Source organism: Lactuca virosa, chromosome 4 (genome assembly GCF_052849685.1).
Source record: "Lactuca virosa cultivar CGN04683 chromosome 4, Lactuca_virosa_CGN04683_v6, whole genome shotgun sequence".
Classification (NCBI taxonomy): Eukaryota; Viridiplantae; Streptophyta; class Magnoliopsida; order Asterales; family Asteraceae; genus Lactuca; species Lactuca virosa.
Window position 1 is genome coordinate 117,508,183 of NC_136429.1, and position 24,135 is coordinate 117,532,317.

General features: G+C 37.7%; 1 protein-coding gene across 4 annotated transcripts; it reads left to right on the forward strand.

Moving 5' to 3' along the window:
* The first annotated feature begins 329 nt into the window (after window positions 1-329).
* Window positions 330-6,325, forward strand: LOC145107259 (homeobox-leucine zipper protein MERISTEM L1-like). 4 transcript variants are annotated; one of them, XM_079044105.1, is made up of 12 exons: window positions 330-651; window positions 1,658-1,947; window positions 2,107-2,224; window positions 2,369-2,557; window positions 2,647-3,087; window positions 3,175-3,276; window positions 4,220-4,420; window positions 4,541-4,715; window positions 4,835-5,106; window positions 5,203-5,298; window positions 5,403-5,788; window positions 5,890-6,325. In XM_079044105.1, the coding sequence occupies exons 2-11, from the start codon at window positions 1,724-1,726 to the stop codon at window positions 5,760-5,762; spliced, it is 2,178 nt and encodes a 725-aa protein (XP_078900231.1). In that variant the 5' UTR covers window positions 330-651; window positions 1,658-1,723; the 3' UTR covers window positions 5,763-5,788; window positions 5,890-6,325. The 4 variants fall into 4 exon arrangements, with proteins under 4 accessions (XP_078900231.1, XP_078900230.1, XP_078900232.1 ...); XM_079044104.1 differs by having other exon boundaries at window positions 1,672-1,947; XM_079044106.1 differs by lacking the exon at window positions 330-651 and adding an exon at window positions 714-1,175 and having other exon boundaries at window positions 1,672-1,947.
* The last annotated feature ends 17,810 nt before the right edge of the window (window positions 6,326-24,135 follow it).

A 24,135-nucleotide genomic window follows, 5' to 3' on the forward strand; every position in this document is an offset into this window, starting at 1 on the left:
TTGTAAGTAATTAAGCGATACAAATTTACACATTCAGGTACCCATGCAAAATTAATAAAAGCACTAGCCGGAGATGGAATAGAGTTGGTTTGAGAATTAACTTCAATACACAGGGAATTGAAATTGAAATCTGTTGGAGTTACACATAAAATCGTAAAATCGATAATTTCATATTTCACCATACAGGCATACATACAAATTTATACAGAGCTAGTGTGTGTGTGATGGAGAGTTTGAACATAAAGATCGCATTAAAACTCTTTCTCTCTCTCTCTCACTCTCTCTCTATAGAAAGCAATAAAAACTTGAATCGTCCATAAATGCAATTGCATCCTCTCAATACGCTCGGCATTAACTCCTCTTTCTCTGGTTGCAACTTCTTCAATTCTCCCACCTGTTCCTTTCCTCTCTCTCTCTCTCTCTCTCTCTCTCTCCCTCGCTTCATAATCTCCTCTTTTTTCTCATCGGTTTCTCTCTCTCTCTCTCTCTCTCTCTCTCTCTCTCTCCTTAAATTATATTCACAAGAAAGGTATATCATCAATCAAACCCTCGTCTGAAAACCACTCTTTTACCCTGTCAAAAGTGGTTTTCCGTTGACCCTTTACACTCTTTTACACTGGAGTACTCTACAAAAGCAAGATAAAAAAGCCAGTAAGTTTGTTGCGTATAGATATATATACCACCTTTCTTGACTTGCTGATGTTATTGGTGTCTTTTCGATTCGGCACACAAACAATTCCTTTTTTCTCTCACTTTTTCCGTTACTTAACGTTTGATGTTATGGAGATATCACTGTGTGAAATGAAGGTTTTTTGGGCAAGATTTTCTCTAATTGGGTCTTTGGATGGAATACGTAAAAGGAAGAAAGATGGATTGGAGCTTTGACATTGTCTTTATTTGCTAAAAAGTCCAAAAACTGTTTGTATTTGTCAATTCTAGTCCTTTTTTACTCTTCATATTAAGTCATTCACTCAGTTGATTTACCAAAAAGATAACCCAAAACCAAAAGAAACTCTCTTTCTAGAGAGAGAATTTTTTGGCTAGGGTTTGTGAATGTTCAGAAACATATATTTTTTTTGTCGGATCATGTCTATATTATTTTTTCTGTAATGTTAAGAACGATCAATAACAATGGTTTGGTTTTGATTGTGTTTTAAACTTCTCTCCGTGATAAGGTTTGTGTCCTGTGACAAATTTCGGTTTATTTTCTTTCTTCTTTTTCTTCATCTTCTTCACACAATCTTGGTTTCATCCATTAAGTTGTTGCTCATAGCCTCATAGAAATTTTAGTTTTATTTTTTTTATTTAATTTGTAAAACGAAAAGTGAAGTAATCTGGAGATCTGCTGATGAGCTTAGTTGACATAACTTCTTTAATTCTTTCTGTTATTTTCAACCATAATCCTTTTCGATAAATTAAAAAGTATTTTAGAGAGAGAGAGAGAGAATGGTATTCAACTTTTCTTGCTTTTGAAGTTGACTTTTTTCTCACAGAAAACCATAGATCTGTTAACCCCGAATAAATTCATTTGAGTCCCTTGGTTTATGCAAATTCCCATGGTCTAATTCCATTTCTTATGTTCTCTTGATCTCACCGTTTTTTTTTCCTTGAATTTCTTTAAAATATTAATATCTAATGACCATTTCGTAACTCGTAGTTTGCTGTTTGTAGATTTGTATACGATACTTCAAGTAAAACCCCTTAGAAAGAGGTGAATAGAAAGATGTTTCAACCGAATATGTTTGAGAGTCATCATCATATTCTTGATATGAGCCATAAAGCCCAAGAAAATGAACTCGACATGTTAAGAGATGATGATTATGAGAGCAAATCCGGCACTGATATCATGGAAGCTCACTCCGGCGATGAACAAGATCCTAATCAACGACCCAACAAAAAGAAACGTTACCATCGTCACACTCAACATCAAATCCAAGAAATGGAATCGTATGTTCTTTTGCTAATTAATTAACCCTAACAGATATTTTCTTATTTTTTTTATATGGGTAAATCAAGATTTGGTGTAGTAGAACATACAGGAACACCTTCCTGGGTGTTTTACAATTTAAAGTTGGAATTGATTGATTTCTTCACACTTTTGTGTAGGTTTTTCAAAGAATGCCCACATCCAGATGATAAGCAAAGAAAGGAACTTGGCAGAAGATTAACCTTGGAGCCTTTGCAAGTCAAGTTTTGGTTCCAAAATAAACGCACTCAAATGAAGGTGATCACTAAATTACGTTTTACAGCTATTATTCCCAAAATATAGCATATAGTAATCAGGAAATATCAGCTTCCAGTTAATTTATACAACTTTTCTAACATACTAAACTTAGCTTGATACCAAAGTTGTTTCTTCTTGATTTAGGCTCAACACGAACGCCATGAGAACACACAGTTGAGGAATGAAAATGAAAAGCTACGATCTGAAAACATACGCTACAAAGAAGCCCTTGCGAATGCTACTTGTCCAAATTGTGGAGGTCCTGCTGCTATTGGAGAGATGTCTTTTGACGAACAACATTTGAGGATAGAAAATGCTCGGCTACGTGAAGAGGTATATGAAATTTCACCATGTTTGTATCAAGATAGTTAATTCAAAGATAGCTTGAGTATTCAACTAATTTGGTTTATTTTTTTCTAAAGATTGATAGGATATCGGGAATAGCTGCAAAATATGTTGGAAAACCAATGTTGAGTTACCCAAATATGTCGCCTCATGGTTCAACTCGCTCACTTGACCTTGGGGTGTCTAGCTTTAGCCCACAACAGACTATGGTTGGAGATATGTTTGGTGCGAATGACCTTCTTCGGTCAGTTTCAGGCCCAACTGAAGCTGACAAACCAATCATAATCGAATTAGCAGTTGCAGCGATGGAGGAGCTAATAAGAATGGCTCATGCGGGTGAACCCTTGTGGGTTCCAAGCTCGGATAACTCATCCGAGACTTTGAGTGAAGATGAGTACTTGAGGACATTTCCCCGAGGGATTGGTCCAAAACCATTGGGATTGAAGTCCGAGGCTTCAAGGGAATCTGCGGTTGTCATCATGAATCATATCACTCTTGTTGAAATTCTAATGGATGTGGTACAATTCTAATTTGATGAAAATAAATATTTTTTAAGTTGAAATATTAATTGAATATGATCTGATCACTCTTTGTGGTTTTTTCAGAATCAGTGGTCGAATGTGTTTTCTGGCATCGTTTCAAGAGCAATGACCCTGGAAGTGCTGTCAACTGGAGTTGCTGGCAATTACAATGGAGCTCTCCAAGTGGTAAGCAAGTTTGGTTTCAAATCATAAAAATTAATGGTTCATTTAATTGGAATAAAAACTTGTTTATTTGGTAATGGAGTATATATATATATATATATATATATATATATATATATATACCATTTAAAAGAGAAATGATTTCTTGTATTTTGTTAATTTTTTTATCTTACCTAAAGGGTAATTTTCCTTATTGGTAGGCAAAAAAGTGCAATATAACTTTATTTATTTATTTATCTGTATATGAATTACTATATATACGAAGCAAATCTTTTTTAGTTTCACTATTTTAATTATATTGCAATTTTTTTAAAATATAAATTATTTGTTTTATTATAATGGTATTTGGAGGCCAAATTTCATGAAAATGACCCTGTTTGGATTTATTTATTTATTTAATGTTTAACCACATAAATAATTTATATCTAGTTTATACACATGAGTGTTTTTTTTAGAATGAAACAGTAAGTTTTATTCCATTAATGGTTGCAAAAAAAATGGAAAAGTATTTTTAAGGTTGAAAATGGTTCTTTTTTAAAAATTAAATCGAAAAACAAAGTTTTATTTGAAAGGTTAAGTCTAAAAATTTCCAACTAATAGTGATTTTTATAAATTTCAAAATTTTATAAATTGGTTTTCATTGAAAAAACATAAATAAACTCATATTGCTAAAAAAAAAAATCTTTTGGTGGTTAATTAAACTAAAGAAAAAAAAACTAGAGTGGTTTTTATGGCATTTTCTATTAATTTAATAAGCATTTGCTATATTTAATTTTACATTCTGTAAATAAAATAATTCATTATTACATTTAAATAATGTACGACTTAGTAACATTACATTTATATGCACAACAAAAAATCATAGGAAAATACATTTCATACATAGTTCACTCATTCTATTACATTATCATTTCCATTTCCATTCGATTTCTTTTTCATTTGTCAGATGACAGCGGAGTATCAGGTTCCTTCACCACTTGTTCCAACCCGAGAAAACTACTTTGTGAGGTACTGCAAACAACACGCCGATGGTACTTGGGCTGTAGTCGATGTATCTTTGGACAACTTGCGGACTTCATCAATTTCAAGATGTAGAAGAAGGCCTTCTGGTTGCTTGATTCAAGAACTTCCCAATGGGTACTCAAAGGTACGTACAATTTCTACACAATATTTAAAGATTCCAAAGATTTAGTAAAGGAGAAACCTCACTACAAAATGAAAATGTATATATAGGTTATCAACGTACGTATTTGTTTTTTATTTATAGGTCACTTGGGTGGAACATGTTGAAGTCGATGACAGAGCTGTTCACAGTATCTATAGGTTACTTGTTAACTCCGGCCTTGCATTTGGTGCAAAAAGATGGGTAGCAACTTTGGATAGACAATGTGAGCGTCTTGCTAGCGCAATGGCTAACAACATTCCTGCAGGAGATGTGGGAGGTTAGCACTAATCTACAAATTAATAATTTTGGTTTTTTTCTTAACAAAATTCAGATGATTTGGTGTCACAAAATATGTGATTCTTCAATCTTCAATGATTTGTTTATTTCATTCGACAGTGATAACCACTCCAGAAGGGAGAAAGAGTATGCTGAAGCTGGCTGAGAGAATGGTTTTGAGCTTTTGCAGCGGTGTCGGAGCTTCAACTGCACACACATGGACAACTCTGTCAGGTAGTGGGGCCGATGATGTCCGGGTTATGACCCGGAAGAGTATGGACGACCCGGGAAGACCTCCAGGTATTGTGCTGAGTGCTGCCACTTCCTTCTGGATACCGGTTCAACCAAAACGGGTTTTTGATTTTCTAAGGGATGAGAACTCTAGGAGCGAGGTAACTATTGAAGACAACTTTAGAGACTTTTATGATTTTAATCTTCATATCATGGCGTTAAATCGTTAATTACTCTATGATCTTTGCTATAACCAGTGGGACATTCTTTCAAATGGTGGACTAGTTCAAGAAATGGCACACATTGCCAATGGTCGTGATCCAGGAAACTCTGTTTCTCTTCTTCGTGTTAATGTAAGTTTCATCCTCATCATGAACGTAGGTCTAGAAAACTATATGTGTAGTTATCTAATATTCTAACCAGTTCATTGACATTTGACGACTTGTGAATATTATAGAGTGCGAATTCAAGCCAAAGCAACATGCTCATATTACAAGAGAGTTCAAGTGATTCTACGGGATCTTATGTTATATATGCTCCAGTAGATATTGTAGCCATGAATGTCGTGTTAAGTGGGGGTGATCCAGATTACGTTGCTTTGTTACCATCTGGATTTGCTATACTTCCTGATGGACCTGGACAAGATCAAGGAGGAATTCCTGAGTTAGGAACTGGTGGATCATTACTAACGGTGGCATTTCAGATTTTGGTAGATTCGGTTCCTACAGCGAAATTATCACTTGGATCGGTAGCAACAGTTAATAGTCTTATCAAATGCACAGTCGAAAGGATCAAAGCTGCAGTAGCGTCTCCATGAAGACATTCATGGGGTTTTTTTTAAAGGTACAATTGTCATCTTTCTTCGGTTGAAGGTTATTACTTTACTTATTCCCTCATTTTTAATTATTTTTAATTTTATTAAGCGTTGATTGTGGGCATTGCAGAGAGTGTTTAAGGGAAGTGGAGATGAAGATGTAGACAGGCAGTGTTCACTCTTTCATCTTTTGAACAAAATGGAAGAAGTCAAGAACGCACCTAAAAACGACCCATTGAAGTGTGGTGATTCTGTCAATCTGAAGTAACGGATACAAGAAAGCACGGTGATCAACATCCTTCAAGGGTTATGGGTTCGGGTATTGACTTTGCCTATCTTGAAAGATGAAAGCGTAAACTAAGACCTTGTCACAGTTAAAACTTCCGGATATTTTCTTTTGCTTTAGGGTTTTATCAGAGGTTTTTTTCTTATTGTAATTGTGTTTTGTAGTATTTGGTTTTTAGTCTCAAGACCGTATTTGGTTTCTAGTCTCCGGATTTTTAATCCTAACTAACGATTCTCTACTTTTTATTAATTTCGTATCATCGTATTGTTTTTTGCCCAAAGTCTATAGTCATTTATTGTCTACATCATATGCCTATACGTGGATCTTTGTATGTCTGGTGGTAACAAAAACACTCAAAAAAAATGGAGTGGATCGTGAGTAATTTTTTAACTTTGACTTATATTTATTATATCATTAGTGTAATATCTATGTATTATATGAGTTAGTTAAAAAAATTAAATATAAAGATCTAGATATTTAAAGAACTTTGGATTTATTAGAAAATAAAAAAATAATGAATTATTAAAATTGATTTTTTTAATCTTTTAAATTTAAATAAATAAACAAAATAAGTTAATGAACTTTAATTTGAGAATTTTGAAATAAAAAGGTAAGTCCATTAATAAAATTGATATTCATTTATTACTATATTTATAGTAATTATTACGTTAAAGTATTATGTGAAATTTATTAAAATAGAAAAACTCATAAAATTAAATGTAAAAAAAAAATAATTCAAAATAACCAAAAAATGACATTTGACAAATTGAATGAGAGTATGATATATAGCAAAAAAACCTTTATTTATTAGAGTAGATTAAGTGTAAGACTCATATATTACATGAGTTAATTAAAAAAATTAAATATAAATGTATATTTAAGAGTTTTGGATTTATAAGAAATAAGAAAAATAATGAATTATTAAAATTGATTTTTTTATATTTTAAATTTAAATAAATAAACAAAATAAACTAATGAACTTTAATTTGAGAATTTTGAAATAAGAAGATAAGTCCATTAATGAAATTGATATTTATTTATTACTACATTTATTGTAATTATTACATTAAAGTATTATGTGGAATTTATTAAAATAGAAAAACCCATAAAGTGATATGTGGAAATAAAATAATTCAAAATAACCACAAAATAACATTTGACAAATTGCATGAGAGTCTAACATGTGGCAAAAAAAACCTTCATTTATTAGAGTAAATATATTTGTTATTCAAATTGGCTATTTTAGGTCATCTAACAACCAAAAAAATCTAACAACCAAAAAGTATATTAAAATAAGGAATCCTAATTCACTATATATATATATATATATATATATATATATATATATATATATATATATATATACACACACACACACACACACACACACACACACACACACACAACTGAACATATACACACTCAAGATATCAATCCAACTACGTCGAAAGCCAAACCAATGTAATGTTCTAGGAATCGACCCACACATAAATGTCAGGTTGTCCACTATTTCACATCAAGAACATCTTTGACCAATCTGTATTTTTCATGTCTACCACATTTTAATGATTTAATTATATGGTCCGTTTTATGTTTACACTAAGGTCATGGGGTATACATAACATGGTGGTCTCACTGTGATGAGCCGGAGGGGGGCAACCGTTGTGCACACCATCCCCAGTGCAACAATCGTTTTCTCTTGTGGTATTTACCACGAAAGGCCACACCCAATCGGGTGGAAGCCTTCTCTATATCTCTCATGCTTCTCTCTCTTCCCCTCTTTCATCATGTATCTTCTTCTTAGTTAGGAGTACACCAACCAATAATATGGTTCTTCTTTCTTATTATCTTGATGAAAACTCATGCCAATTACGGGGTTATATGCCTCACGGCCTAAGAACATCTAAAATGGGGGTTGTGTATGAGTTGTATGAGGGTGAGGTAGAGTTGTATAATAGAGTTGTGTGCATTGAAGGATGATGAGGTGGTCCTTAGGAATTGTGTGAATGATAAGATGAGTATTTAGAATGGTGTCAACTTGTCAGTAAGTCAATACTAGCAAGCCTTTTGAGGCATGCTTTAGGAAAAATGATATTATTTGAGTTATACTGGATAAAGTGCCCAAGGAACCAGTTAGTAGTTTTTGTTAGGCATCGATGGTCGGTTTTGAGTACTAGCTCGAAGGTTCCAGATCGATAAGTCTTCAGTCCTAGGAAGTTCTTGCTAGGAATTAGATCATGGTTTTTGTGCTCCTAGTTGGGTGGTTGTGAGTTTTTGAGCATTGTTGTTTAGTTTAATTGGGGAGCGAAGTGGACACTCAGGAGAAATGGTAATTAGGATTGGAAATCCCATAGAAGAATACGAGAGAAGTATTTAGTGTGATTTGTAGTAGCGGATTTCGAGGATGAAATATTTTTCAAGTGGGTGAGAGTTATAACACATGGTTTCTGGTGGGTTATTTGTAATTTGACATTCTTTAAGTTCTAAATTGGGTTGTGGGGAGGTATACGATGCAGTTAGTTGATGGTTGTGGCACGTGCCACATCATTAAATAGTGATGCGACCTTATATGGGTTGCCCTACAAAGCTGCAATCAACTTAATCCCTAATCCTGGGCTTTGGGCCTTACGTAATGGTGCTAACTCCTAGGTTTTGTATCATTTTTAGCATCCATCTCTAGAGTAAGAAACATTAGCCCCGCTTTGCCTTCTTCTTGATTGTTTGTGCTTTTGGTGATATATGATGTAAAAACAAGGAACTAGTATTGCAAGAAGCCAGATTGAGAAACATTTTAACCTTTTAAGCTCATTCTGGATTGTTGTAAGTATTCATGTTTTAAGTTTTTTGCTTCATGCATAGTAGACCTAGGAGTTTTAGCTTGTTTTGGACCATTTCTTGATGTTTGAATGGAGTTTGAAAACTCCAGATCAAATGTTGGATATTGAAGTCTTTGAACCCCATTGTGGTGAGAAGAAATAAGCTTTGTCCTCGTATTTGGACCATACATGGATTTGGTAGCATTTTGGTACCTTATTTGACCTAGGTTAGGGTTGTTGGTGTTAGGGACATGCAAGTGGAAAAAAGTTGGAAACTTTATTCATTAACACCCTATTTCATTGAGATATGGAATGTTGGAGCTTTAATCTTAAGGGATTAAGTGCTTAATGAGAAATTGAAATATGCCTTGAGAAGTGCGACGTGACCAAGGAAGAGTCGCGACTAGATATTTGAATTAGGTTCACGACTGGTTTGTCGTGATGTGACCAGTAGCTGAGTTGCAGTGTGCTGACCGTTGACCATTGAATTTGACCAATTAATCATTGACTTTTTTAACATTTTGACTTTTGTTCAGACTTAGAGGGTTTAAGTTGTAGACTGAGGTTTGACCTCTAATTTGTATCTACGTGGTTTGTGAGACCGGTTCTTGCGAGTGTGCACGTGTAGCTGTGATTCTCTAGCTTTTGGTTCAGGTGAGTCTTCTCACTATATTGTGTGTGTCATCGTATGTCCAGTATGGTAGTTTGGATGTGTACTATTAAGGTATGAATGTTTGTTTAGGCTAGTTAGTCTCTCCCATTGATATGTTTTGACCATAAGGGAATAAGGTCGTAAGCCTTCTGGCCCATTAGGAGGATAGCTAGAAGTCTAACATGTCTATAACATCCCGAATCCCATGTATAATATTTAATTAATTATGTTTATTTTGACAGGGCAACTCGACGAGTTGGAGGCCCCAACTCGCCGAGTAGAGATGGAGATAGCCGTGTGATTTTTAGAGTCTACTCGACGAGTTGGAGGACCCCAACTTGACGAGTAGGAGCTGAGTGTGAAAACCCTAATTTTCAGGGTTTGCATCCTATTTAAAGAACCTTAAACCCTTCATTCTGCTTCCCTGATCACTTTAGCACCCTAAGAGAAACCCTAAACAAGCTGGTATCATTTGTGAGAGAGAGAGAGAGAGAGGCTAAAAGTGTGTGACTTGGCGCATTCTTTGAAGGAGTTGGAGGAGAAAAAGGCTTGGAACGAGAAGGATCCCTTGGATCCAGTATTCCTTCAGTGTTAGCTGCCATTTGGAGGTAAAAAGCTATCACCTTAGATCTATTCACTAGGGAGTTTAGGGCCATTCCATCTTCTCTTTAGTCCTTTAGTTGTTTGAGCATGCCTTGAAGATGAGACTTCAGATCTAGACAATATGAGGTCCCTTGGGCCTAAAGATTCAAGCTTTATCAAGCTATTGGCCAACTTTCATGCATTAAACCCTCTATAGAGCTTTGTTTTGGCATTTTGAGCCCTAGATGCCATGCATGTACTTAAAGCTTGCAACTTTACGTGATACTTCAGCCTTAGAAGGCTAGATCTAGAGTATGGGGCCTTAGTTCTGCTTAAAAACGTCTGAATGAGAGAATGGACTGAAAGGACTCGACGAGTTGGTGTTAGGGTTTTCCCCAATAGTCTGGACACGTGCAAACTCGGCGAGTTGAGTTGGAGTTTTCCCGATTTTCTGAGAACAGGAGGAACTCGACGAGTCACATAGATGCACTTGACGAGTTGGGTCAACATGGACTGTTGACTCGAGTGTTGACTTTCGTTGACTTTTAGGGTTTGGTCAAGTTATGGATTATGGAGACCATGGAGGGGTAAAATGGTCTTTCACCCTTTCTGAGATTTGGAAAAGGGGTTAGCTTAACATTTTTAGGGTTGTTGTTATAAAGTGTTAATTAGAGATGATATGATATGTAGACGGAGTCTAGACCGATCGTTGAGTACGAGACCTACTTGCTTACGTACGAGGTGAGTCTTCTCACTATACTTACCTGAGTGGTAATACTGTGTGACCGAAGGGTATTATATGAGTCATTGACCGGAAGGTCTTATTTGATTTACTGAGCGGAGGATCTTATGTGCCTATTTTGAGTTATTTTGATATCATGCATTTTGTCTTTGTGATTTATGTTGTATGTTATTCTGTGCCTTGTTGATTTAGGACCGGAGGGTCCAAACCGAGTTGTGAGACCGGAAGGTCTTCACTGAGATACCGGACTGGAGGGTCCGACCCGAGCTGTGAGACCGGAGGATCTTCATTGAGACACATGACCGGAGGGCCCTTATTGAGATATAGCCATGAGAGGCTAATTATTTGTGTGTGATATTTTGGGGAACTCACTAAGCTTCGTGCTTACAGTGTTGTGTGAAATGTGTTTGAGGTACCTCTCAGGATCGCGGGAAGGTGCCGGCTTGATTGTACACACCAGCTTGAGATTATGTTGTTTTGAGGATTTTGGGATATTATCAAACATTCTGTTGTCTTGTGTTTTGAACTACTTATACATTTGGGTTTTGGGAAATGTGGGATTGTGTTTTGTGTGGTTTTTAAAAATGAAAAATTTTGTTTGGAAATTTAGAGTGTTACAAGTTGGTATCAGAGCCTTGGTTTGAGGGATTCGGATGTACTCTCGGGTATGCCTGGACTCAAACTGAGGATTTGAGAAAATTTTTTAAAAAAGAAATGATTTTTCTAAAACGAGTAAGAGCTTTTATGAGAAAACGAGATGAAGCAGTATGTGTAATCAGCCAGAGCCCGAACGGTGATTTCCCAAAATACCATTACATGTTTATATTATGAGATACTTATGAGATATTAGAGTTTCATGCTAGAGGATAGGCTAGGTATTTCAGGAATTTAGAGCTAGAGTTTCCTGATTCATGATGCCTTAGCCTAGAGGATGCTATTGATTAATATTATCTGCTATTTGCTCTGTGTATGTGCTGAGTAGGAGTACCTAGCAGGAACCTTTTAGAGAGAGCTTTGAGTCGAGGAGTGATCTAGGAGAGATACCTAGATGTGCATTGAGAAATCTACTGAGAGAGTAGTTTGATACCCGTGAGGGATAGAGTACTTGTGAATTAGGATCCTAGGAGGAGGACTTGGGGCGACTACAGGTTGGTGTGGAAGGTAGTATTGGGCCCGTACTACTGAAAGCACCGGATCTTTATTCGACCCAAGTAATAACCTTAGGATACTAAGGATCATGTAGGGGTGGGTAATGGTGTGTGTGCTTGAGCTAGTCTCTGATGATTTTCGTATTTGTGTTTCAGAGACACTATGGTGATTACTCGCAACAACCCCGGGCGTAGTGGTACTAGTGACGAGGAGATCCGCAGGATCATTGCTGAGGAGGTGGCCGCAGCTATTAGAGAGGCCATACCAGAGATGTTCGGGTCTATTAAGACCATGTTGATTGATACATTTGATGAGCGATATGGTATTGTGACGGAGGCTGCTGCTGCCGCTGCCGCAGCTGCTGCGAGGCCACAACGGGGTGACTCGTTGTTGTTTCGGGAGTTCAACAACACGAAGCCACCAGAGTTTGACGGGACCCAGGACCCGATTTATGCCATGAGATGGATCTCCGACATCGAGGGGTGTTTCTATACGTGTTCATGCCTAGAGCATTTGAGAGTTCGGTTTGCGCTGAACCAGCTTCGCTTGGGAGCGAAGGACTGGTGGAAGTTCGTGACGACTGACTTTACTCCTGCAGATCATGCTGCAGTGACTTGGGAGAGGTTTACCCAGCTGTTCACAGATGAGTATGTTCCCCAGGTCGAGAAGGAACGTTTGGCCCACGAGCTTCTGTCTCTCTAGCATAAGACAAAATTAGTGACAGAGATTACGAGGATGTTTCATGAGACGACGCTGTTTTTCCTTGAGCACGTGTCTACTGAACAGGCACGTGTGAGCCGATATTTGAGCATCTTGAGGAGGGATATTCGGGAGTTCATGGAAAAATCGTCATATCGGACATTGGCTGAGTTGCAGACCAATGCCAGGAAGAGAGAGGTTGAGTTGGAGATTCAGACCAGAGAGGAGGGAGAGCATCAGGGGAGAGACAGGAGGCCGGTGCAGTCACAGTCGGCGACGAAGCGGGCTAAGCCCGCTGATTCGAGAGCAGGAGGCCAGAAGGGCCGCACTTGTCGCAGGTGTGGAAAAAGTCATGAGGGATCTTGCCGAGCAGGGATTTGCTACAAATGTGGCATGGAGGGGCATATGGCAAAGGACTGTCCCAAGGGATTTTCGATTTTCTTTCATTGCAACCAGACTGGCCACCGAAAGGTCGAGTGTCCTCAGCTCACACAGGGATCAGCTCAGGCTTCTGCTCTTGCTGCTTTACGTGTTACCGATGGTCGGACGGGGAAGACCGAGGCTCCGAGAGCTAGTGGGAGAGCATTCCAGCTGACTGTGGAGGAGGTCCGCGCAGCGCCTGATGTTGTTGCTAGTACGTATCTCCTTATTTATGTTATTTTGAGATTTGTTATGCTTATTCTGTGTTGCCTTTATGTACTTTTCTTGTGAGTTTTGTGCCTGCCTTGGTGTTATTTGACTCGGGTGCGAGTCGATCTTTCGTGTCTTTATCCTTTAGTCGTCACATTAGTGTTATATGCGAGGCGTTGAGTCGACCACTAAGGGTTTCTATAGCCGATGAGCATGCAGTTTTTGCCACTGATGTATTCCAGGGATGTGTTTTAGAGATTTTCGGTGTTGAGTTTCAGATAGATCTGGTGCCGATAACGATGGGTGATGTGTGTGTCATAGTGTGCATGGATTGGTTGAACCAATTTGGAGCCGTGATTGACTGTGAGCGTCAGATGGTGACCATACGAGACCCTAGTGGGGGAGTACTTACTGTGTATGGCGAGGGAACTAGATCGGGATCAACTTTCTGTTCTGCCATCAGGGCGAGGCAGAGTTAACAACAGGGATGCATGGGGTTTTTAGCATACGTGATGGATACGCGAGTTGTCACTGAGAGGCCGAGTTCTATTTCCGATGTTCCAGTAGTGTGTGAGTTCTCGGATGTTTTCCCTGAGGAATTTCCAGGTGTGCCTCCTGAGTGGCAGGTGGAGTTCTGGATCGATCTGATTCCGGGTGTGGCGCCTATTGCCAAGGCACCTTATCGCCTTGCGCCGCCTGAGATGCAGGAGTTGTCCTTGCAGCTCCAGATCAACTCCAGGAGCTGTTGGGGAAGGGTTTTATTAGACCGAGTAGCTCACTGTGGGGAGCACCGATCCTTTTTGTCAAGAAAAAGGATGGTTCACATAGGATGTGTATTTACTACCGGGAGTTGAACAAACTGACGGTCAAGAACCGTTATCCACTACCGATGATCGAAGATTTGTTTGATCAGTTGCAAGGGGCGTCTTGGTTTTCCAAGATTGATTTAAGATCTGGGTATCATCAGATGAGAGTTTGCGAGGAGGATATTCAGAAGACGACCTTCCGAACTCGTTATGGGCACTATGAGTTTGTGGTGATGCCTTTCGGGCTCACCAATGCACCTGTAGCATTCATGGAACTCATGAACCGAGTGTGCAGGCCCATGTTGGATAGGTCGGTGATCGTGTTCATCGACAAAATTTTGGTGTACTCGAGGTCTAGGGAACAACATAAGGAGCACCTGCGGGAGATTCTTGGGGTATTTAGGATGGAGAGGCTCTATGCCAAATTCTCCAAGTATGATTTCTGGTTACGAGAGGTCTAGTTCTTGGGACAGCTCATTAATCAGAATGAGATTTTGGTCGACCCGGCCAAGATTGAGGCAGTTATGCGATGGGAGGTGCCAAGATCCCCATCCGAGATTAGGAGTTTTCTGGGTTTGGCAGGTTACTATCGGAGGTTTATCAGAGATTTCTCCAAGATTGTCGTTCCTCTCACCAGATTGACTAGGAAGGGTGTTACTTTTGTCTGGGGGCCTGGGCAACAGGCTTCATTCGAGACTCTTCGCCAGAGATTGTGCGAAGCTCCAGTATTAGACCTTCGGAGGGAGTGGACGACTTCGTAGTCTACTGGGATGCATCTATATCGGGGATAGGTGTCGTGTTGATGCAGAGGGGACACGTGATAGCATATGCGTCGAGGCAGCTGAAGCCTCACGAGACGAGGTATCCCACCCATGATTTGGAGTTGGGGGTGGTGGTGTTCACCCTCAAGATTTGGCGCCACTATCTTTATGGTGTCCGATGTACCATATACACGGACCATAAGAGCCTGAAGTACCTTATGGATCAGCCCAGCCCGAATATGAGACAAACGAGGTGGTTGGATGTAGTGAAAGACTATGACTGTGAGATCTTGTATCACCGTGGCAAGGCTAATTGTTGGATTAATGTCTAAGTCCATAACTATATTTGGTATGTACTTGACCCGACCCGGCATGGTCCATTTGGGTTGCACTTCACCGGCACAATTTATATGGATAGTCTTTTGAGAATAGTATATTTATGATTTATATTAATATATTATAAGTTCTAATATATTAATATGGAATCATATTATTTAATTAGTATTGATCAAGAATTAATTTAGAATTAATTAAGTGATCAAAAAGAACTAATTATATATGGACTCTTATATATATGGAATGGGCCAAGTTCATTTAGGTTGAGCTAAGCTTTCATGGATGGTCCATGGAGCTTTTAACCCATGGATCCTATGTAAATGAAAGGTCATGGGTATTAGGGTTTACATGGATGTAACCCTAATCCTCCATAATATATAAAGAGGTCCTTGGCTCACAAAATTGGAACAAGTGTGTGAAAATAAGAGTGGGCCGATTTTAGTGTGCATACATATTCTCTCAAGTTCTTCCAAGGTGTTTTGGTGATTTGTGATTCTATTTGAGGCTTCCACACTATTGGGGCTCAGCTCTTAAAGCTTGAAGACATCAAGCTACATCAAAAGGTATGTCATCTAACTAGAACTTTGTAGTATAGGTGCTTCATAATATGCTAGTTAGGATGAAACCTTGGAATATTTAATATTTGCATGTATAATAGAGAAAACATAGATCCAAGGTTTATAGGGTTGCATGTACACCATAGGAGTGTTAGAATGCTCAAAACCCAACAGTGGTATCAGAGCCATGGGTTGTTTTCTGTTATATTGATGCAAATGTTTTATTTTCAAAGTTGAAAAAAAAGGAAAAAAAACATGACGTTTGTCAAATTTTAAGATAATTACTTGTTTTTGTGAAAAACTAATTATTTGTAAAATTTGAATCATTTGCTATATGAGTTGAATTAGGTCAAATTTAGTAAAAGATAAAATGATATGATTATTTTATTAGTTTTAAAAGTTTGATCTAAAGAGTTTTTTGAAACCTCCATAAGTTATGGATATGAAAAGGTTTAAAAAAAATTGATTCAAAATGTTTTATGGAGTTACAAAACTTGGTCTTAATGTTTTAAAGAATTCCATAACTTGTTCTTAAGTTATGGAACATGAAAAGTTTCATCATAAAACAAAACATTAAACTCCATAAGTTATGGAATCCAAAAGTTATTTTTTTTTGTGTTTCCTTGATTTATGAGTTAGTTTAGATTAATGAAAAAAAAATTTGTGTTTTAGTTGTTTTCAATCCTAATTAATCTAGAGGTAGTTCATAAAATGTGTTTTTGTAACTTGTCCTCAAGTTACATAAAAGGTCACATTTATGAATCTTAAAACTCATAAAAGTGTCATAGGTTACATAAAAAAAATGAAGAGTCTTTTTCATTAAATAGTATTATGACTCCATAACTTGTCCTCAGGTTATGGATGTTTAAGAGTCACTTCTTTAAAAGTGTTATTAAAGAATAAGAGGTTATATAAAAAAAAATGAAGAGTCTTCATTTTAATGAACCATTAAACTCATAAGTTATGAAATGAATTTTTTTTAATAGTTTCAAAAACTTGCCCTCAAGTTTTGGAATTTGTAAAGTTTTCCCATGAATACTTTAATTCCAAGTTAAGCCCTTATAATTTTAAAAGTTAAAATTCAACCCTTATACTTTATAATATTATAAGTTAATAATATTTATATATATGTATAAGAGCAAGTCGTCTTACCATTAGTAGGCCTCATTCACGAAGCCGGTCTATAAGGGGGGTATAAGGTTACTGCCTATAAAATGGCTGTTTAATGGGTGTCCACTCTCACCCACCGCTTCCTTGACCGGTGGAGGGTCGTTAGCCGAACGGGTAGGACAAGGACTATAATTCTCCCTTCATTAAAAGTATTAATGACAAATACTAAGTAACTAAACATTTATAAATTCCCAATCTTAGTTACTTAGGAAAATGTGAATTTGGTGCTAACCCATGAAATTACACTTTGCACTTTCTTAAGTCAGTTAGTGGAGCGTGAGTGGTTAACCGGCACACTAGCTTGATTTAACAAGGTAGGCAAAGGGTAACTTAATGTTTATCATAGCATCGGTGGAGCGTGTGTGGTTAACCGGCACATCGATTGAGGGGTAAATATTAAGGGTACCAAGTATATTTGCATGGTTACTTCACACCTTGTTTTGTGATCCTCGGCATCCCAGTCACAAACCCTGAAGGGCACACTCGAGATTGAAACATGCCATTGAAAAGTTCAATGAATCTCAAAAGAATCTAGGAGTTTCAAAACCAATTAAAACCTAATAATACATTTCGTTTATCTTGGTGGAAATTGGTGAATCGTCATTCACCTACCTTCAAATATTTTATAGCTTGGATTACGACATCCCTCTTCCAAGTTATAAAATAGTTTGTTGGGTCCTAGCCTTAATATATCATATTGGGTGTTATATTAAGGACTTAAATCAACTTTACGTGAATTTCTCCCATTGTTGATGTCTGGTTTAGACAACAATGATCTTCCCAAACCAAGCTTTCCTAATGAATATGACTTCCCGAGTTTGGCTCATGGAAGTCATACTTCTCTTCCTCCACCTCCTCCAATTATTCTCCCTAACCCACAAGTTCAAGGTCACTCAAGCCCTAATGGCAAGCAAGGTCTATGTGTGATCACATCTTAGAGATGAAGTCATATATTGACAAGCCGGGAGAGTTGGGTGTCAAAGTCTTGAGAAAGTTGGATGTTCAATCACTTTCTAAGTCACATAGTGAGTTCCTTTGGGACTACTATGAAACAGACTATGACATGAACCTTAACGATCATATCTATTTGCTTGGTGCTGCTGAATCAGCAATGATTTGGAACGATAGTAAAGCAAATTTGATTAGAAGATCAACTTCCTAAAAACTTTATGGACAGTGACAATGGTGACACTGGAAATCCAGAAAAAGCATTCTCTTCCCAATGGAAAGGGATTGACCATAGTCAACCCGGTTGACCAAATGGTAAAGAGAAAGGCTAAGTCTGAGATAGTACCATTACCAAAGGGTCCATTTGTTAAAATTGCCAAAGGAAGGGGCACTGTTTGCGAAGCTGCCAAATTTACCTTAGGATGTTAAAGTCAATAAGTTTGACTCTACTTCAGGTAAAGTCCATTGTCTAACTCTGTTAAGCTCCTATTTGGAGATTCTTATTACATAATGTGACTGAGTCACATGGTGATGTTATAAGAATCAAAGAAAAGAGAGAAAGCTTAAAGGAAGTATATGCTGCTTCTGATCGCGAAGATGGACTTCGATCGCATCAGAATTTTGAAGCTGTTACTTAGGAGTTATGACACATTGCTTATGAATATATAACAACAAGGTTTTCATATGGATTGTAAGGATAAGTTTTTCCGCAAAGTTTTTAAAATAAAAGGAAATTTTTGATTTTATTTATTTGAAGTATCCTTACAATAGCATTTGTGGAAAATTGTTGCTTATATGATTCCACTGACAGCAATATTGGAAAATGGATTTGATTCTTTCATTTGTGGTAGTGTCTAAATTTACCAAATCAGGAAAGTTCCTCATCGCCCAAGTTTCAATTGGACCGAAACTTGGAATCATGCAAGTTGAATAGTATGATGAATGAGAACTTTCAAGCATTGGAAAATCAAGACTAATTACTTGTTCACATGGATGTGTGAGTCAAGTGAAGGACTAAAGGGATCGAGTACACATTCTTGTGCACTGGTCATGTCCACCACAAAGCTCGTTAAGACTATTTGATTTACTAAAGTTTAGTAAATATGGTTATACTTACAAGTTTAAGTATAATTCTAAAACATTGGAAAAGTCTCAATGTATGGCAGAACGAATGGGAAGAATCAAATTAGGCAGAAAGATAAAATTTTATCAAATCTGAAAAGATGGGAGAGTACTTTAGTATCATGTTTGTGATCATCTTAATGATTTAGAAATCATATCACAATTAGTCCTCTAAAGGTCATCTTAGTGCATTCTTATGACTAAGAAGAGGAGTCATGAATTGTTGAAATGGTTAGATCAGGAAGATGAGTCATACTTCGTTCCAAAACAATTCTTAGAGTCATACTCCAAGATTGTAACTTGAGTGACATATCTTAAAGAAAGGTTTAAAACACTTGTCAAATGTAAGAGTAAAAGTGTCCTACTCTTGTACATTTGAAATTGGTAAGTTGTGATGTTTTGGATAAAACAAAGACCAACTAAGGCCAATTGTGTGAAGTGTTTGTCTTGATAAAGAATCCGCACTATCTCTTGAATATTTGGCAAGATAGTCTTATATGTCAAGAGGATAGTGGGAGTCTTAAAGATCCTAAAAAGAATTTCAAGAACTAATCAAGAATAAAACCTGAGGTTCTTCACTAGCACACGGCTTGAGGTTTATAACCTATCGTGTTGACATATTCTGTGCCCATTCCAGTTAAAGTTGGCTTTGCATAGGAGTTCTGAAAGTTCTCAATTGGTTGCATAACAACTTGGAAGCAATAGCAGGCCCTGTACTGCCAGGTGGCAAGAAGTTAAGATTGCATAAGTTCAGTCCATATGAGTTTGGATTTGTCATTATCCTTGTCTTATGACTATGGTTTTGACGATTCACATGGATAAGAACACATACACCATAAAATCTAAGGGTCATAAGGTTTCTCTCCGATTCATGAAAATGATGGTGAGGAAACACTTCCACCAAGTAGATTTGAAGCAGATGGCAAAAGGTCTAAACAATTGAGACTATGATTACGACATCCCTTTTCATAGTTCTGAAATTGTTTAGACACACATGCATGCTATCTAAGGAAAGGTGTATGATTTTGATAAAGTTTTATCAAAGCATCTCGTATCAGAAATCTGAACTTTGGTAAGAAAGTCAATAAAGTATTGATTTCTAGAAGTCCAGCTGATTTCTGAGTACATGTCAAAGATAGTGGGAGCATAAGTGTTATGCTAATAATCATCATGTTAGTGGGAGCATGATAATTATTGTTAGTGTTGCAAGTTAGCAATGTTAATTATAGAAAACAAAAGTTTCAATTCGTGAGGCTGCAGGGATTGAAAAAGTTGTTTTGCTATAATTAAGGGAGAGGATATACTTCATTTCAGTTCTAAAGGCTTAGATTGAGACCTTAATCATCTTTAGTCAAGAATATATATATATATATATATATATATATATATATATATATATATATATGAATTTCATGTTGGATTGGTTCAACTTAAGGAAATTCTATATATTGCGTTCTCAAAATTCGATTATGATTACGACATCCCTCTTCATAGTCAAATTTTGAAAACATGGCAAATAAAAATATTGTAGCAAAAGACTGGTCTAGAATCATGTCTTTATGTGAGACATCATGAATCGTGTACCATTTGCTTTGGGTACAGGATCGATTGCATGTGCTATAATATTTGTCATTTCTAAATTTTTCCAAATGCCCAGAGGCATTAAGAAGGGAAAAGGTCTAGAATTGGATATGACTAAAATGATTAAGCAATTGTCGAGGACAATCTGAGGTTTACCAAAGATTGGTTGCTCAGGGACAGTTGGACGTATAGTGCTAATTTTGGAAGGACCATATTGACATATTCTGAAAAGAGGCATCTCTTATTCAGAAGTGATAGTCAAAATGAGAATATGGAGTTGTCTCCATAGGTGGAAGTTATCTGTGTAAGATTAGAAAACTTAATGCAAGAAGCATGTCTAAAGCAATGTACTTTGAATATGAGACTTAGTTTCCATGGAGTTGATCTCCATTGGAATACCTTATAATGACTGTTGACAAGTCTTTGTGACTTTGTACATATTCATTACAGGAGGGTCAGTGCATATAAGTTTAAAATCTAAACAGATTTCGATAAATGATAGGAATTTGAAATTCTCACATTTTTCGATAAGGATTTGGGCGTGTGAAATTAGAATCATTGAAATTATTTTCAATTGGTTTATTTCACAAAGTAAGGATCATAGAAAAACATAGAGTGCATACTTGGTGTATGGCAAAGCTATTGTTTAAGAAAAAACATAGTGTACATGCTTGGAGCATGGGACAACTAGTGTTTTTAATTCAAGTATAAAGTTGATAAAACCGAAACAATAAATAATGAGTAATCAGTATGGTGATAAATAAAAGTGTTTATTTATATTCATAGGGTTTGATACCATATTTGATTCATTTATTCTTGTGTTTCACTTTGCATGTTTTGACTTCCAGAATAACTAAGTCGCTCTTCCTGAATGATTAAGTTATTCAAACCATCCACAGTCGGTCATATGTTGGAAGTAGATATGAATCAAGACTGTCATGGGTTGGTTTGTAGAGGTCCAAGTTGGCGGACAAAGTGGTGCTACAACACTCATGAGTGCTCATAAGTTTTGAGTATTGGATTCAACCCACGCTCATTTGAATCACTTCATGGATTTTATCACGAGTGATCATGAGACGATAATATCTTATATTCTTAAAACCTAGAGATATGAGTTGTTACTATGAGTTGGTTATACATTGATTACACGAAAACGCATTGGTAACTCGATGTTATAAAACGTGCCTTTGTGTATGATTCAACAAGTAGTAGAACAAGCCATATGAGTCGAAGTTTATCCATTCCTTGTACCTTCAGGATAAAAGCGATATCTGTGGGCCCCTTGATGATTTAGCGATGACACATGTGAGTGCTTGGCCAAGCCAGGACTGATTTGATTTGTTCAATCAGTCAGTCATCATAAATCGAAAATCGGGAAACAACAAATGGACAGAGAGAATGATTATAATCCATGTCTCAGTCCATATGATATCTAGAATGGAGGAATATATGATCCCTTATCTAATGGACAAGTCATTGACAAGGTCAGAGTTCGACAGCGGCTTTAAGAGCTACGATTGCCAGTTAGGTTTTGAAGTCATACTCAATAATAGTTTTAGACTTATATTAATGTCTAAGTCCATAACTATATTTGGTATGTACTTGACCCGACCCGGCATGGGTTGAATCATATTATTTAATTAGTATTGATCAAGAATTAATTTAGAATTAATTAAGTGATCAAAAAGAACTAATTAAATATGGACTCTTATATATATGGAATGGGCCAAGTTCATTTAGGTTGGGCTAAGCTTTCATGGATGGTCCATGGAGCTTTTAACCCATGGATCCTATGTAAATGAAAGGTCATGGGTATTAGGGTTTACATGGATGTAACCCTAATCCTCCATAATATATAAAGGGGTCCTTGGCTCACAAAATTGGAACAAGTGTGTGAAAATAAGAGTGGGCCGATTTTAGTGTGCATACATATTCTCTCAAGTTCTTCCAAGGTGTTTTGGTGATTTGTGATTCCATTTGAGGCTTCCACACTATTGGGGCTAAGCTCTTAAAGCTTGAAGACATCAAGCTACATCAAAAGGTATGTCATCTAACTAGGACTTTGTAGTATAGGTGCTTCATAATATGCTACTTAGGATGAAACCTTGGAATAGTTAATATTTGCATGTATAATAGAGAAAACATAGATCCAAGGTTTATAGGGTTGCATGTACAACATAGGAGTGTTAGAATGCTCAAAACCCAACACTAATGTGGTAGCCAATGCCCTGAGTCGTAGAGCAGCGGGTGCTCCAATCCGAGACGTGTGCAAGAGGATTACGGTGATGACTCCAGTCTTAGATACCATCCGAGAGGCCCAAGTGGTGGCCATGAGACTAGAGAACTGTAAGAGAGAGTGGGTGATCGGGCAGATTTCCGAGTTTGAGGCTGATAGTCGGGGGCTTATGACATTCCGTGGGCGGATATGGGTGCCATATACGGGTGGAGCTCGACGTATTTTGATGGAGGAGGCCCATAGGTCGAGATTCTCGATCCATCCTGGGGCCACCAAGATGTATTTGGACTTGAAAAGGGATTATTGGTGGCCCTGTATGAAGAGAGATGTGGCATGGGTAGTCAAGAGATGCTTGACCTGTAGTCAGGTTAAGGCAGAGCACCAGCGTCCCCATGGCGAGTTGCAGCCTTTGGAGATTCCCCTGTGGAAGTAGGAACAGATCTCCATGGATTTTATTACCAAGTTATCGAGGATTATGTGAGGTGTCGATGCGATATGGGTGATTGTAGATCGGTTGACGAAGAGTGCTCACTTCCTGGCTATAAGAGCTCTTCTACGGACAAATTGGCCGAGATCTACGTTCGAGAGGTGGTGGCACGACATGGGGTGCCAACATCGATAGTGTCAGATCGGGATGTGCGTTTTACTTCCAGGTTCTGGAAGAAATTTCATAAGGAGTTGGGTACCCGGTTGCATTTCAGCACTGCATACCACCCACAGACAGACGAGCAGAGCGAACGGACGATTCAGACGCTCGAGGACATGCTACGCGCATGTGTTATGGACTTCGGTGGAAGTTGGGACACTTACTTTCCCTTGGATGAGTTTTTATACAACCACAACCATCACTCCAGTATCGGTGTGCCTCCCTTTGAGCTTTATTACGGGAGGAGGTGCCGGACTCCCATCTGTTGGGGGGAGGTAGGGCAAAGAGTTATGGGGAGCACTGAGATAGTGCTCAAGACGTCAGAGCAGATCCAGCAGGTCAGACAGAGGTTACTGACGGACCAGATTCGTCAGCAGAGGTACACAAAATAACGACGATCCGAGCTAGAGTTTCAGGTCGGAGATTTTGTCCTCCTGAAGGTATCCCCATGGAAAGGGGTGATCCGATTCAGGAAGCGGGGAAGGCTGGGCCCTAGATACATCAGTTCTTTCAGATTGATCACTCGAGTGGGTAAGGTAGCTTATCGGTTAGAGCTGGCTGCAGAGTTGAGCCAGATCCATAACACCTTCCATGTGTCCCAGTTAAGGAAGTGTGAAGCCTACGAGACAGCAGTGGTCCCTTTCGAGGACATTCAAG